Consider the following 16,501-nt stretch of genomic DNA (forward strand, 5'->3'; position numbering starts at 1 on the left):
TTAGATACTTGGAGCTATCTCTTCTTGGCAATTATATAATCCATTTTTATAGCAAACTATATAGGAAGGAGATAGATGACTTTACCATGCTATTATGTATCAAAAATTCTAGGGCTAAGAGTTTCATATAGCAGCTCCCCCGTGCCCCCAAGTCTACACATATGAAATCAGAACAATGTGGTTGAGAAAACACAGTAACAATTAAGGATGAAGGGTGTTTCCATGTGGTCAGAATCAGTAAGTTTTCACAGCTCTCAGTAGACCTGAACCGCCTATTTCAGCAGAGAACTTGGCTCCTTAGATTCCTACACGTCTTTTTGCCACAGACGACTCTGCTCTTGGAGATGCATGCCAGAGTCAGCGAGCTGCTGAGAAGCCCCAGAGCAAAAGACACAAGACTAAAAAAGCTGGACTCAACACATGTTAATACTGGGGAAAAATCACGGGTTTTTAAGTGCCTTCTTCCTTACTCTAAGAACTAGATAGCACTGATGAAATGCCTTGATGGAAATTTTCCGTATCAGTTTTCAAGTAGGAATTTGTGAGTGTATTCAGTGTCAGACATTTCTGAATTTAGAAGTGTATAATGGAATATAAGGGACATAAATTGTCCCACCTTTTTAAATAGGCTTCAAACAGTGCAATCTACATGCAATCTTATAGCTGTCTGATTATTTCATCTCACTATTTGATTTGACATATTTCCTTTATGATGAGTCTGCCAGCTAAAGTACAATGGGACTGGACTGTTTAATTTAATGGCTTCCATTAGATTATAAAGTTCTCACTTGAATGAATGAGGAATTATAAGCAATTTAATTCATGAAGAGCAGCATTGAGCACAGACTGAATTTGAGCTTATGGAGGGGACACGAGGAGCAAGAAATATTTTTATTAACTTTAAACTGCTGTTAAAATCCTCATGATCTCTATGGTTAGAAAAGAAATATAGAATCTGAATACCTTGATTTTTTTAAACTATAAATGCTTATTAATCAATCATAATATTCTCAGATTTAGATAAACAGCTATATTGAAACATAGTGTTTGAGTAAAGCAACTTGTGGCTAGTACTTTAAATTTAGAGTTATTTTCATTGAAATAAACTGATGTGTAGGACCAAATGAGCATCTCTTCCATTTTCCCATCTCCAGCACTGACCAGGTCCAAATCCTCAGCTTTATTAAAGCAGCCCTAATTCAAAATCTATTGCATTCAAAGGATTTAGATTTCAAAAGAAGCAGAAGCAAACCATATAAGTGGAAGTTATATACTCTTTGCCTATTTTCAAGCCAAAAATTGGAACAGAATATTTTGAATACCCACAAAATAGTTGAAGTATATTACATTATTCTAAGTTAATAAAAAAAATAGCCAAAAGTTGAAAGAATTATAGAAGGGATAGTCTCATTTTTGCTTGTAAAATCATTTATACTTAGTACCATGATATTTGTCTTCCCACTGCTGTGCTTCCCAGGAGTCACTTTGGTGATGTTAGTGGTGTTAATTAGTGGAACTCCAGCCCTTCTTAGAACCAAGTGACTTCCTGCTCTTTACTGTAACAAGAGCAGATAGTTTAGTGTTTGGTGAAACAACCAGTCTGGGTAAATATCTCAGGGTACAGTGGGCATGGGAAAAAGGACAAATGGTGTGGGTGTGGATGGGTGCCAAGGGGACCCTGAGAAGGCCGGGGAGATGTAGGAATTATGAGCTCTGGGCTTTGTTGCCTGCATGTCACTGATGTGTTGTGCTACTCCAGTCAAGGACTTTACCTGGATGAACACCTGTAAAGGGCTTTACAGACTTGCTCCCTCTCCTGTTCTAAAAGGTATAGCAGCCTTTTTGAAGGGAAAAAAATAGAGTTAATTAAGTAAAGAATGACTACATATTATGTCAGCATCTGTAAAACATAGGTTTATAACTTAGGTACACAGTAAACCAAAAATTTTGCTTCTTCATGTGTTGCCATAGCAAATCTTTGTAGGAGAGATTTTAGGCAGCTTAAATGCAAGTGATTTATGTGAAAAGAATAATAAAATAATTAAAGAATAAAAAATATTAAATAATAATTTTCAATTTAACTTCTGTTTTCTCTGATATTGGAGACTGGAAATCTACTTCCACAGAGAGAAAATGCATACTGATCAGGCAGCAAAGAATCAAAAGAAATGTAGCATGAGAATATTTTTGGGTATTTTTTTAAGGTATACCACATACCTTTTCTAAATTCTCTTTGCTTCCAACACCAGAAGGAGCCCTCTGCCAAACAAACTCCTGATCAAACAACCTAGAAGTTATTTTCATTCAAGCTCCTTGTTTACAGGTTGCTCTTATACAAGTCCTCAGTTTACAGCCAGGTACTAAAAGAGAGGAAAAAAACCTACTGACCTCCAAACCCTGCTGTTCCATGATGAACCACTCTCCTCAAGCTGGTATCTTCTCCAGAAACACAGCTCTTTTTTGTTTTTTCTGACTCAGTTTTTTTGGAAATTGTCCTAGAAAGCACAGGCAAAACTGTCAGAGAGCTTATAACAGCAGGAAATTCATCACTGGCTGCCAAGGTCCAAGATCTCCATGCTATATTTGCAAGTGCAGCAACATGCACCTAGTTGAGAGCATTATTATGTACTTTCAATTAACAGACACCTGGTTACTGGCTGTCCTAAACAGCTTTCCAACACAACACAATAAAAACTGCTCACATTGGCTTTAGTGAATGCTCCAAAGCACATTGAGTTGTAGCATGCAAAAGGCAGGATTTCTTTCCCATCTGTTCATGTGTATCAAATATTGCATGAATGTAATGATGATAATTCATGCCAGTTGGGGGTTATTTAGATGAGGCTCTTTGTTTTGAGCTTATCTTTCATCAGACCATGTTCACCAGTGCCTGGGTCCATTTTGTCCATCAGCAGTTGGGGTTTTTTTGAGATACAGGGAAGTTGCTTTGTTAGGCTTTAAATTAAGTTCCTGTTATGGAAGGATGGCAGGTAGGATTTGGGAAAAAGAAAAGCATTTTCACAGAAGGAGGAAAATACAGTTCCAGTGTGAATGATTTCAGTGTCAGAATTCATCTGCTGTTAAGGAAATAAATTTTATTTGAGAAATAAAGTCATCGTTTTCTCCTACTGCAACTTCTTTATTTTAATTAATATCTATGTTACAGTCCAGAGGAAACAGCAATGGGAAGAGAAGTTTCTGTTGCAAAACAATTGGGTGGGAACACATAGTATTAAGAATAATGTGTTTTAAAAAGTAACAGTGGGATGATATTTGGTGTTCTCATTAGCACTGCAGGACACCATGGAGCATAAGGATGCCCATGCCCTGAAGCTCATGCCTGAGGCAGTCATTCATCTCTTCTCCCAACACTCTCTCAAACAGATTTCCAACCTGAGTGCACGATGTCCTTTGTGTGTGAAATTGTGTATTGACCGAGAAGCAAGTAAAAGGGGGTGATGTTTTAACTGTTTTGAAAAAATCCTTGCCACTTGCAAGTTCCTGTGTTACACACTTATATTACTTATCTAATCCGCTGTATCACCCAGCAGGAAAGTGGGCACAAGCTGTCCAGCCTTCACCCCACATAAACGGATTTGAACCACATGGCTCGCAAAACCCAGAACAGTCCTAACAGTGAGGTTAGTTGGGTGTGCTGCTTCTAAAAACAAGGATTACTTATTTTTTTACATCAAACTAATAAAACTTGGAAATGGTTTTAGGTCTGGATTTGGTAGATCTTTGGACTTCCCAAAGTTTGGGAATGCTGAGGTTGTTGGAGAACGTTAAGTAGAAACCAAAGAGTAAAGGCAACACTTGGTAAATGTCCCCAAATGAAAGGACTAAGAAGAACAAAACATTTTCCTTTCACATAGATAATATGGCTGAAATCAAGGGACAGTGACCTTGTGGTGCAAAGTCCTTGACTTCACTTTTTTGTTGTGTGAAGTGTCTCTTAGTTAAGCAGAAAAGCCACCCAGTGACATAGCTTTGCTTACTTGTTCAAAGAAGTTGAGAAGGTTTTGTAGAGTCCCTTCCTGGCTGGGTGTGTGCAGAGTGTGGGGAGCAAGCAAAAGCAAATTATTCTGCTATAGCTGGACAGCAATATAAAATTAATATTCAGCTAAATGAAACTTTTCCTCTAGGAAAGATCTTATAAACTTTTGCCTTTTCTTTGTTCAGGTACCAGTTGAAAAGGTCTGATAAAAATGGACATCGGAAATGAACAGCAGCTTTTTAAGCCACCAGTCCATCACAGCGACAGCTGAGGATGGTTCAATTCTGCATATTGCTTATTGTTTGTTCCAGACTCAAAACGTGGGTTATTTGGAAACCTGATCCATATGAGCTGCAAATGCCCATGTGGGTGAGGAATTGCCCTTTATAAAGGGAACACAGCATTTCTTACTCCTCTTCATGGATATTAACCGCTTCCTTCCCAGAATGTTGCCATGACTTAGCTGACTTCTCTGCTTTGCAGGTATGAAAAATAAGATTAAAATGAAGAGTACAAAACCCAAGAATGAAATAATTTAAGGACAGAGTTCTGGAAAAAAATGTTTCCAGAAAAATCCTTACCTTTTTGCTATTTGACTATATAAAGCCATTGAAGGGCTGCTTCTTTTTTGCTTGTTTTTGTTTGTTGGCTTTTTTGGTTGGTTGGTTGGTTGTTTTTTTGATATTATCTTATGCTTTTTAGGTCAGTTTTGTTGATATTCACGTATTCACATAATCATGCCAAGGGCCCAAGAAAAGTAGTAACAAGTAATTCTGTAAATAATATGATAACATCTTATTATCTAAGGCATACATGGAAAATTATTATGGATGACAAAATATTTTTAGGGGGAAATTAGCTAAGCAAATACATGAAGAATGAGGCAGTAGACAGTGCATAACCCATTAGCTTAATTCCTATCTGTATAAAAAGCAACCATAAACTGAGTAAGCTTGGTTAGAAAGTTTCTTTCCCTTGTAAACTTTAATTTCTTTCTAAGGAAGTGATCTTTAAAGGGTCATTTATTTCATAACCTGTCTGCAATAGCGTTTTCTCCCTTTCCTTTGAAATCGCTAGATATAGTCATGGTGAGTCAGTGAAAGCAACAGCTCCCTTGTTAGATCACTCTGGACCTGATTTTTTTCCACTTACTTTGGTTGAGGTTATGAGGAGATATGTTGCTTGGAAATAAAATTCAATAGTAATGACCTTTTAGGACAAACTTCAGGCACATTTGTATCACAGCATTAGTTCCTGCTGCCTCTGGACAGTTGTTTGTTGTCTTTGTAAAGATATTCTGTCAAATAGTAGTTAACTACTCTTGATGCCTGCAAATCTCCCTCCCTGAAAGGAGTGCTGCAATTATTAACTGATGACTGCCTGAAAAGTAAAAAACAATAATATAATAACCTAATTATTGTACATGTAAGAGTAATTCAGGTTGCAGCCTCTACTGCTCTGATCTAAGCTCCATAGTTGTCTGATATATACAAATATTGGCTTACTCATTTTCTAGTTGAGAAATAGAGGAAGAGAGAGATTGCATTATTTGTCCCGTGCAATACAATGAGTTCTTGACAGGGATGAGAATAGAAAGCACAGATTTGCCTATCCAGTCTTCAGCCCTTCCTGCTTTCCTGAACATCCTTTCCCAAAGGATGAGTCCTATGAATGTGTCCAATAATATTGGCTAATAAATGGCTGCAAAATTCACTGAAGTTGGTGGACTGATATTGCAATCCCTTGGAGAAAGAGAAGCTAAATACTCTTCCATTCAAGAGCTGGAATAGTAGATGATACTGTCCAAAATCACAGGAGTAATAGGAAAAATAAAGAAGCCCATACGTAATGGCTAATAGGAAAAAACCCCAACACCCCAACACATAAAGGGTATGGAATGTCACTAGAGGACTGCCACTGGAGGAGGACCTGCATCTAGGTTTTTTTTTCATTAAGAAATGGTATAATTAATTCAAATTTAGCAGAGTTTCATGGAAAAAAAAAGTTTCACATGGGAAATATGACTCATTTTCATATTACTGGGATTTTGATAAATAAAGTTCAATTATATAGAGCATGGTGAAGGAAGTGGTTTGTTTTATCTGGGGTGGGGCCTGGCTGCACAAGAGTGAGAACGAGAGATTGACTATATTAAGGAAACACGTTGTCCAGGTACATTTCTTTTACAAGTGTCATGACAACTAAACAGAGGCACAAAACAGTGAGCATTTCTTCACAGCCGTTACCACACCAAACACTGGCTGGGCACAGTCTGTGCTCTGCAGTACCACTTATTTTAGGATAGACTGATTGCCTTTCCTCATCCTCTGTAACTGCATTTGGGAACAATAAATAAGTATGAATGTGTAACATTACCATAAAATAAAGCTTTTAGATATCAAGCACTGTGTTCTTTAAGTCATGGTAAAAACACAATTTAATGTAAGTATTGAATAATACTCTGAAGCATGTTAATACAAAAGTTTGGTTGATTCAATGTTGGTTGAAACATCATGACAGGATAGTGATGCAGTATGCCCAGAAATAACCCATAAATGTCAACAGTAGAATTAGCAACCTGTGCTTGAGCATTTAAAAATATCACAGTTGTAAAGGTTAGGGGGAAGAATTCTGCTTATATATTGGGCTTTATGTTGTCCTCAAAGTCATATTCTGATGCTGTCTTAGTCAACACTGGCCTCTGCCTGAAATACTCATCTTGCAGAATTAAAAGTCTGTGACCTCACCTCAGAATACTTTTGTTCATCTGAAAATGTGCATCCAGAATGAAGAAAGAGAAATAAACCATAAATCAATTACATCATCCTTGCTTTACCTAATATTTTCTGCTAGTGTGTAATAATTAACAATTACTAAGGGACAAAAGAAAACTAATCCATTCCTTGGAAAGTGAAGTGCTGTAATGACAAACTTTCTGAGCAACCTCGGCTGTCCCAGCGCATTCCAGGCAAGATGAACAGTTCCAGAGACATCAAGGGATCAGGTTATACTGGAACAATGTGCTACAAGATCTGCACACAACAATGTGCTACAAGATCTGCACCCATTCCCTCCTGGATGCAGTGCATCCAGGAGGGAATGGGTCATCAAGGTAGCTGCTGAGGAGCTGATGAAAATGTTCCTACCAGTTCAACTGTTCTAGCTGGGAGGTGGCCAGATTCAGCTCAAGTTGAAGTTATCTAAAATATATAAGGATTTTGGTACGCATTACCCAATTTCTACCATTTTCACCAAATTAAGAGTCGGAAAGTTATTTATCAGGTAAACTACCCTGAGGATGAAAAATACTTCATAAATGACAGGGAGAATTACATGACTAATGAATAAATAAGATTTTATTTGTGCTCCTGAAGCTTGTTTTCAAAGAGCAGAGATAATCACACCTGTAGTTCTTCTCCAGTATTCTGTGTTCCACACATTACCGTGTCTTACATCTGCACAGAAAAACACAGCTCTGCACACCAGAATTTTTATGAGGATGCTGTAAGAAACTTTATTCCAGATGCTGTTATTACCAATCCCACTGTAAAGCTGCAAACCCACCTGGAGCTTCTTTACTCTTAGCTATAGTGAAGTGATTGATGGTAAAATTTGCTCTCTAAGCATTTGTGATGGCTAGTTTGCAATATTGGGTGACATCTGTATCTTTTTTCAACATTTTTGCTTCTGTTCTGTACCTGACTTGAATATTTTTTCTCATATGTGTGTCAAATGAAATCCAAAGGATGTTTCAGTCTGTCTTATTCCAAATTTCATTCAGCACTCACCCCTCTATTTTACCCTCGCAGGGATTTGGGAAAGTGTTTAACAGCCTCCACCTTTTGACTTTTATTTGACCCTGGTAGGTCTCTCCATGCAGCCCGGGACAACCTGCAAACTCCAGGGTGTTGACTCCTCTGCTGTTTCTGTAGTCATGTTAATTTCACTATTAGCACCAGGTGAAATGTTTGTGACTGGTTCAACTCTGCATTGTGCAGTGAGGGTGAGTGAAATCTAACAAGGCAATGGATTGATCCATTTGAAAAAATTAATAAGAGGAAGATTTTTTCAGAGCAGATAATTAAAATGTTCTGTTGCCACATATATATATATATATATATATGTATATGTATTAAAAATGATTGTCCTATTTTTCTTCTTTAAGAATTTTTACTGGATTTTTAAGTTGCACACAAGCATTCAAAGAAATTAAAATCTCCAGAAATGTGATTTTCCATGTCATGTATTTAGTCATGTCTAATAAATAGTGTTTGAAGTCATGAGAACATTTAAATGAGTAACTTTATAATTTTCTCCTACCATATCTGACTTTTCAATTGAGATTAAATTATATTTTTAGCATTTCTACCGTTATCTGGTGCACAGAACATAACCCAGTCTAATGTAAAACAACAAATCTAATTCATAAAAAAGAATAAAGAACAAAGACATAGGTAAACATCATTCAGCTTCTGGGAAAGTGCATTTCTGAAGTGAGAGAAATTCTAGCAGAGCCCATGTACAGTGATTGTGAATCCTGCGGCTGGAAACTTCTCCTTGGTTTCTTTATTTGTACGCCATAAATTCTATTTCTTCAAGATATTTTAAAAGAATGGATTGGTGATTATTTATTTCAGTCATCTCCCATGTTTTAAATTTCTGTCTCCATCCTGCAGTTAAATGCTTATGTCCTAAGAACCCAGGAATAAGTTTGAAGGTACTTCAAATATTTTTAATTTGAGAGGAAATATGTACTGTAAGACATGAAGTGTTTTTCAACCTAGTCCTTTGATAGTCTGATGTGCCATAAATCATAGAGTGTGTTAGCTATAAATATAATATGCAGTTTGACAGCTTTGTTTGATTTTGGTTCCCTAAATGATTCTGAAGGAATAAAAAGAATACATTTAGACAGGAGCAAGAAACTCCAGCCTTTTATTTGCCACACTTTTGAGAATGTAAATTGTGTTTGTTAATGAACAACATTAGGAAAATCAGCAATGAGGAACCTTTCAACTCTCTGACAAAATTTTAGACCTCATTAGCAAAATCCTTTCCCACTCCTTTAGTCACAGGTAAAATTCCAGGATAAAAGGGCTCATTGTTCCCTGATGTAAAAGGTAGTTCAGTTCTGACTGATTTTTATTGTCTTCAGTTTTAGCTGAAACACTGAAGCTCAGAAACATTGACAAGGTCAGTGGTGTGCTTTAACTGGGTACAGCTCAGCCATGCAATTGTATGTATATTCCACCAAGACAACTCACAAACTACTTGCAAAACTTGTTCTCCTAAGACTCTTCAGAGGCAGTCATCCCACATGGTGAAATATTCTCTGAAGTCACTTAAAAAGTGATGATCACATTAAATGAAATAAAAAGCAAGCATCAGCAGTCTTGTCATCTGTAAGAACACAGGTCTCTGACATTCAGAAGCATGTTGTGTAACAACCAGCATCAATGCTCAGCCTTAGTATGGCTCCAGCTGAAGTCAAAGCAAATTGAATGGAAGCGAGATCAGCTAGGGAGTTTATTTTATGTAAAATATAAACATGTTAACAGGAGAAAATACTGTCTTCTTATGTTACAACCTTAATAACCAACATGATTTTTATCTTACAGTTGTGCAGGTGGTGCAGGGTTCAATTACATGTACATGATGATTAAAAAGAGCAGATATTCATCTGTACACATACACTATTGTGCGCTGTACTAGAAATCCAGTATTTTTATATGTCCCCAATTGTGTACCTCATAATTTTACTATCTCTTATTCCATTTAAAAAACTAGCACAAAATTTAAAGTAGTTTTATTATGATTGCATCATTTTGACAAGGTAGAGAGGGACTATATATTTACAAACAGATACACATATTCAGAGCCTCTGAAAAAAACCAATCCTTTCCATATTTCATCCTCTTCTCTTTCTTCTTCCTCCTACCCTACAGTCATACAGGATGTGGTGGCTTTACTCCTAAAGCATCGTGATAAGTTACGGAGTTTGTGTTAGGTGTTTTCCAATGAAAGCCACTGAGACTAGAAAATTGTCTCCAGGAAAAGCAGTGGAACCTATAACATGGTTGCCCTGATGTTGCTCCTGCTGTTAGAATGAGAGTTGAGAGAGGACTAGGAAACAATTTAGCATGTGGACAGAGTCTGGCATGGGACATTTCAAACATGAACACCATTGCAAATACAAAGCTGAGGTTTAAGCTCAGCCTCTTCAAGGAATGTATACCTATTAATAAGATTTTGGGGAACAGGGACAGAGGGGTTGCAAATACTCATTAATATCTACTGCAGCAAGCAACACGTTTTGGTGAACTGCAAGATGTCTTCACAAAGGGTTTACTCTTGCCACTTTGGAACCCTACAAGAAGGGTCAGGATTATCTAGAGGATGGAGGTTAGGAAGCTGCATGTCAGTCCAGCTTCTCCCACAGACCCACTGTGCTATTGCAGAAAAGTTACTTACTCTTTCATATTCTTACATACAGTGAAGTTGCCACCTGCAACAGCCTTCACCAGAAGCATTAGGCTGTTTGTTAAATTGACTGCTGTGAATGGTACACAGAAGTTAATTTATTTTACATAGTACAACAGTCCCAGTCTTGATAACCAAGTGAAACAGAATTTATTAAAGAATTATAGCAACTTTGAGACCATGAATAAAGGGAATTATTTGCAGTTTCATAATAAATCAGTCAGGCAAAGCCAGCAAGCAAACCTCCTAGAGGGTAAAGAATCATTAGTATGTAAAATGGTGTGGGTTTAGCAAGATGGTCCCATCAGGTGGGCACATACCTCCCAATAGGTGTTATTTGACCTTGTATGCAAAAGAAGTGTGTTATCTGAATAAATCTTGTAGACAGGCTCAAGCAATCTCTTTGAAGTAATGCCTATTAACTGGAAAGAAATTAAATGGGTGTCTATCGAGGCGAGGCTTGCCAAGGGCTATTTACATAGTAAGGACCATGTTGAATTGAGAAGAAACACCTCAGTATCAGAACAGATGCAACAGGAAAAAGTCCTGGTCTTTTCATTGATCAAAGAAAATACAATATCTAAAGCACTAGGAATAACCCTTGCATTAACAACACAGAAACCCAGTGACTTTCTGATATGGACACCACAGACGCTGTCCTCTAAAAACCATAATTTTACACCAGCACTTATCTTCCTTCATTATCTCTTTGCTTTATATTGGCCCAAGTGCAGAGAAAAAAGATGCAAAGATTTGCTCTCCTTGCCAGCATGCACACAGTGGCCAAGAATAAATGTGGTTCTTCAGATTATTCACACTTGAGACTGAGCAGAGCACTGATAAAATGGCAAAGAGAGCAATACCTGTAGTATTGGCTGATTGACAGTTGACTCTGTGTTTGGTAAAAGAGAATTCTCCTGTAAGAACTGGAACTTTTCTAAATTTTAGTTATTGATAACTGTGTCAGAGATTGAAGTATTACAGTCATCCTCAGATGGGTTAGCAGGCAGAGAGTAAAAAAGAGACTGTGAAATGTGCACTGAGAGCGCAGTTCATCAGGTACCGATGTGTGTAGCAGACACAAAGTAAATGCTGCTTCCTTTTTAGATATGAACAAACATGTATGAAAATGCTTGGGCTTTCCAAATTTACAAGCCAACTAGGACTACAAGACTAAAAATGGAAATTGAGTTGTAACTAGAGATTTTGGATCACAAGCAAACAGCTGCAAAAGCAGTCAGACAAAGGTAAAATGTTAAGCTGATCGGAATTTCACAAGATTGACGTTGTTTAAAGTGCTTGGGTTGATTACATTAAAAAAAAAAGTATATAAAAATTAAAGCAAAACAATATTACCACATAAGTTATTATACAAGTACAGTAACAGACCAACAAAAGAAAAATAAATTAAAACAAACCCTTCTAAAAGACACTAGCAAGGAACAGGTACACAGACAAAACTTGTTAAAATTTCTAGTATTCATTCAGCTGTAAGACACTGCTCACAACTATCAGCCACATGCAGCAAAAAAGAGATAAAACAAGAAATGTCTGCTGCTGAGAGGCATCAAATCCCTGGCAGCTGCAAGCTGTCAGCTCAGGTACCAACTACATGATGCTGGAACAGATGAGTGACAGAAATGTAATGTCTGAAGACAAAAGACAGGTTGTGGTATCACTTTAGGACCCATCATGTAAGGTGAACTTCAGTTTAATTTTGTTAGGTCTTTAATATCTTTATTAAACCTGATATGAAGGAAATTCCTACTGCTTAATTTTCTTTACTCCGACGGCTAAAGAAACAAGACTTTTCATACATTATCAGGTACTCTGAGGTAACTAAATTGTTAAAGTAGAATTGACAGGAGTAATTTTGGGACTTGATTTCAAAAAGGTGCTCTGTTTCATTGGTATGGCTTTTCCATTACTCTGCTATTCTGCCTCCCTCTGCTGTGTCCCCTAATTACAAATTCCATAAAATCCCAACAGCCTATTCTGGGAAACATAAAATTTGAGTTCTGAGCTCATCCTCTAAGATATCTGATTCATCAGCACTGCAGTGCTGTGAAAACACAGCACAAGACAAAAATGTTCATTTTTCTAAGTAGAGAACTTAGTAATAGGATTTATAAATGGACAATGCATCTCAGCAACAGTGTGGGAAACAATTGGAAAACTTCAATTGTTGTTAGACCTAATATACATAGAACCCGACACCATAAAATACAGTCATTTTAGGGAAGTACAGAATATTATTAGACACCTGTGCTAGTATTTTGTTTTCTAGATGGTAGCTGAAAAGCTTTTATTATCTTAGGTATTTTTCCATTCTTTCATAGGGGACTATGCATATCCATGCAAATCTATGCATAAGTGTAAGAGAAAAGGGATTATGCTTTATTTAATCAACTAAAATACTTTATACCATATGATTGCTCCTGTGGGGATCCCAATCCTGCAAAACTTGTGTGAATGTGCTTAATTTGACAAAGAAGAGTTCCTCTGCCTAGACTGGCACTATTCATACAGCTGTGACTGACAGCTTTTGGACTGAAGTCAAGACATTCAGCACACTGGAGGCTAGATCCAATTTATAGAATTGTGACCACAATTTTTTTAATTAAAAAAAAATGCTCCCTAGTTTAGCTAGTGTTAGTATAAAGTATGTATTCCATAATTTTTCAGAGCTGATGTCAGACTACTGATGTTGGACTTGTATGATACTAGTGCTGTGATCTTTTCATGGGCCAGCATGAATTAAAAATGCTTTTTCATACTTTATGAAATGGCTTATTCTAGTAATTTTACTCTCAATAACTTACTGCAATGATCTGTATGTTTTACAATCTAAGGCTGTCTTGCAGTGGAGAAAACCAGAGATTATTATCCTGTTCGTTAGCATTTAAATATTAATTCATACTATTAACATTTTAAAAACCAATTTTCATGTAAGTCAATTGAAATAGGGAAAATGTTTCCTAAAACTGAACTGATTTAAAAATTATTTTTATGAGAAATTACTTTTCATATAAACATGAGTCCTGAAGATTCAAATGATACCTTAAGAATATCTGTTTTGTTGAATCTTTTAAAAACCACAGAATACCATAAGAACGTTCAGCAGTAAACAGCGAAATACAGACTTTTGGACCAGCGCTGGTTAATGCTGATCTACAAAGTGATTTCATTCACAGTGAGGAAACCTTACCCATTTAAAAAGGCCAGTAATTATTGTATTTTTATACTGAAATTCTGAATGCTTATAAATAAATCAATTAAAGAAGGATTTGCAGGTTTAGCTTTTCAGTGGAAAAGATCCTGGGTCTCAGTGGGAGTTGAAGTCTCCAGTAAGATGTCTATCTTCTGTATTAGAGACAAAACATTTCATTCTAACATCTATAAAAGAACAAGAGCTGCATCCTAATTATGCTTCTCTTGAGCCTGCATACCAGCCTTCATTCATGTGAGTGATCTCTGTAGACCACTGCTATCATTCACTTAAGTAAGTCCTCCAAGGTTACATTCTATGTCTGTTTTCTTGCATCAGTATAATAACATGATAAATCACAAATAATCTTAGCTGAAAAGCCCACTTCTGTTTCTCATTCAGTGTAAAGTGCTACATTGCCTTAGTTTACAAAATGGCCATTGGTAAATCCAACTGAACTTCAGACGATGTTACAGTAGAAGCTACTTCATTTTCACCATTATTTCACAAAAGATATTTCACATTCACAGTAGAGTACAATGAAAACATTATTCTCTTTCCTACAGAAGACTAAAATATGAGATGTAGATGCACTTCAAAAGCCATTTCTTGAAATGGAGTGTTGGCCATAAAGTGTCAGGCAGGCTTCTTAAAGAAAAGGACCAAAACCAACATTGTCTAATAAATACATAATGAGCGAATAAAATATAACAGGTAGAAATAAATTTTGTGAGATGAGAAAATTTCCTTACTAGAACCAACTGTCAGCCCCCATGAAGACAAGAAGAGTGTTTTTGCTGCTGATGTCATTGGAATAGGACTTTGGCTACTGAAGTTCAAGAACTGTATAATGGAATGAAAGTGTCACACTGAACAAGGTAGTTACCCAGCATTACCACTGACTATCAAGCCACTATCAATCCCTTCTCATACCCTATTGATACCTTCTTCTACATTTATTCTTCGCCAAATTCGGGTATTCCGGTGAATTTGGAAATTTTATTAGCCAGTGCATGACAAGTGCCAGCCAAATTCACCCAGGAGAATCACAAACTAAGACTTCTGTACTAGTTTTGAAATCAAGCACTCCAGATCCCTTTCTGTTTCTGTGGTGACACAACTCTGTCAAATATGACCAAAATGTTAAGGATGATATATACATGATAGCATGTAAATTAGTGGTTGCTATGTATTATATTTCTAAGAAATGGACTCTGTCTTGAGAAAAGAAAATGGGAACTACAGATACTTAGAAAATTGCAGGACCAAGCTGTGTTTTTTATGTACAAACAACAGTTATTTAAATGACTGGATAATTTCGGTCCTGATGGATATGTTGCATGTGAGCAGTGTTGCAATCTTTGCAAACTCAATCAAAGTAAACAATCTATGATATCATTTTAACAAAAAGGTAAGATCAATCTTTATAAACGTAATTTATCTCTGTATCATATGTGTCATCTTACTCTCTTTATTCCAGTGCTCTGTAAATTCTGAAATCTCACCTCATCTGTATTACCTCATGATGAAGTGACTGAACATACAGAACTACTTAGTTCCAGTGTAATTTAAATCCCTCTATGTGAATTTTAGGTCTGTGGTTATACACTGAAAGTTTTTAACAACCAAAATTGAAATTATTTTGGAAGAATATCTTTTCTGCAGCAGAGTAACAAGTAAAAAGATCCCCTATACAACCACAACTCGAATCATCACGGAATTGATTTTTTTCCTTACACTTAAAAGGGGTAAGTATATGTCAGGATGTATTTAAAGGAATGCTTTGTAAATCAACACACTCCAAAACCATTTAGAAAGTTTTAAATAATTTTGCCCTAAATGTAATGAACACTTTCATATAAAATACTACTCTAGCTGGATTGGGTTTAACAGTTGACATCCAAACCTTATGGTCTGTAAATGTTAGTCCATATAAATTCCACTAAAATCTGACTTCAATTAGCTCTTCAATCAGACTTAAAAACTACAAACAAACCCCCCTCTCTAAAACAAAGTTCTGAATGTCAAAAATGGACGGTTATAGTCAACATCACATAGACCATTGAATAGGAGACAGAGTGTATCGTTGTTCAACCTTCCGAGCTGTGGTCTGTGTAAAAGTCAGTTCAGGGGAGCCATCACCTTCTTTTACGTGCAGCATCATTGTGCGCAATTATCACAGTTTGCCAAGTCACTCTCTTGACTGATAGAATAAAATATAGCCAGACTCTGAATTTTTTGATATATCAGAGGTCAGACCATAGAATTCTTCAATAGCTTGAGCATCTATTTTCTGCAAAATAAATATTTTTTTTAATATGCTGTTAGATAAAACAAATACCAAACACAGATTAAATGACTGTATGAACAGAAATGACAAATTCAATTATTTGTTTAGAGGTAGCAATTAGCAAATTCTGTTTGCAGTTTAAGCAGTGAAAGGGTAATATTTAGGGGCTGAACCTTGCTGATCTCACTCATGAAAGTCATAGGCATGTTTCTGTCACTGAACCTAACTGAATTAGGCTTTTTCCAATAACAAAGAGACTCCTTGGAATGCAGTAATGAACACTGTTAAAACACATAAATGTGACCATGTGATCCCATCTTTCTCAAATTTCCAGAAACCTTCTTCAAGACATGCCCCATCCAGCATCTCAGTGCTTACTTTCCTTACCTCTTCGGAAATCAGACTCAAGACCTCAGTTTTGCCAATGACATAAAGGGTTTGCATAAGAATGCATTTCAGAATCCTTAGACAGAATCTGTAATAGCTGTGGGACAGATTCTACTCTAATCTGCATTCAGGCAATCCC

At 36.5% G+C, this 16,501-nt stretch overlaps 1 protein-coding gene and 1 long non-coding RNA gene across 8 annotated transcripts in view; both read right to left on the reverse strand.

Moving 5' to 3' along the window:
• LOC125325640 overlaps positions 1-7,029 on the reverse strand; it is a 37,154-nt gene extending 30,125 nt beyond the window's left edge. For 5 of the 6 annotated variants that reach the window (XR_007203457.1, XR_007203460.1, XR_007203461.1 and 2 more), the window contains exon 1: positions 2,389-7,029. This is a non-coding gene — a long non-coding RNA (uncharacterized LOC125325640). The remainder of the gene's footprint in view (positions 1-2,388) is intronic. The other variant, XR_007203459.1, reaches the window with a different exon arrangement.
• A 2,481-nt stretch (positions 7,030-9,510) lies between these two features.
• USP46 (ubiquitin specific peptidase 46) overlaps positions 9,511-16,501 on the reverse strand; it is a 34,505-nt gene continuing 27,514 nt past the window's right edge. For both annotated transcript variants that reach the window (XM_048302789.1, XM_048302790.1), the window contains exon 9: positions 9,511-15,978. In XM_048302789.1, the coding sequence (XP_048158746.1) occupies positions 15,877-15,978 (102 nt within the window). In that variant the 3' untranslated portion in view covers positions 9,511-15,876. The remainder of the gene's footprint in view (positions 15,979-16,501) is intronic.

Source organism: Corvus hawaiiensis, chromosome 5, assembly GCF_020740725.1.
Source record: "Corvus hawaiiensis isolate bCorHaw1 chromosome 5, bCorHaw1.pri.cur, whole genome shotgun sequence".
Classification (NCBI taxonomy): domain Eukaryota; kingdom Metazoa; phylum Chordata; class Aves; order Passeriformes; family Corvidae; genus Corvus; species Corvus hawaiiensis.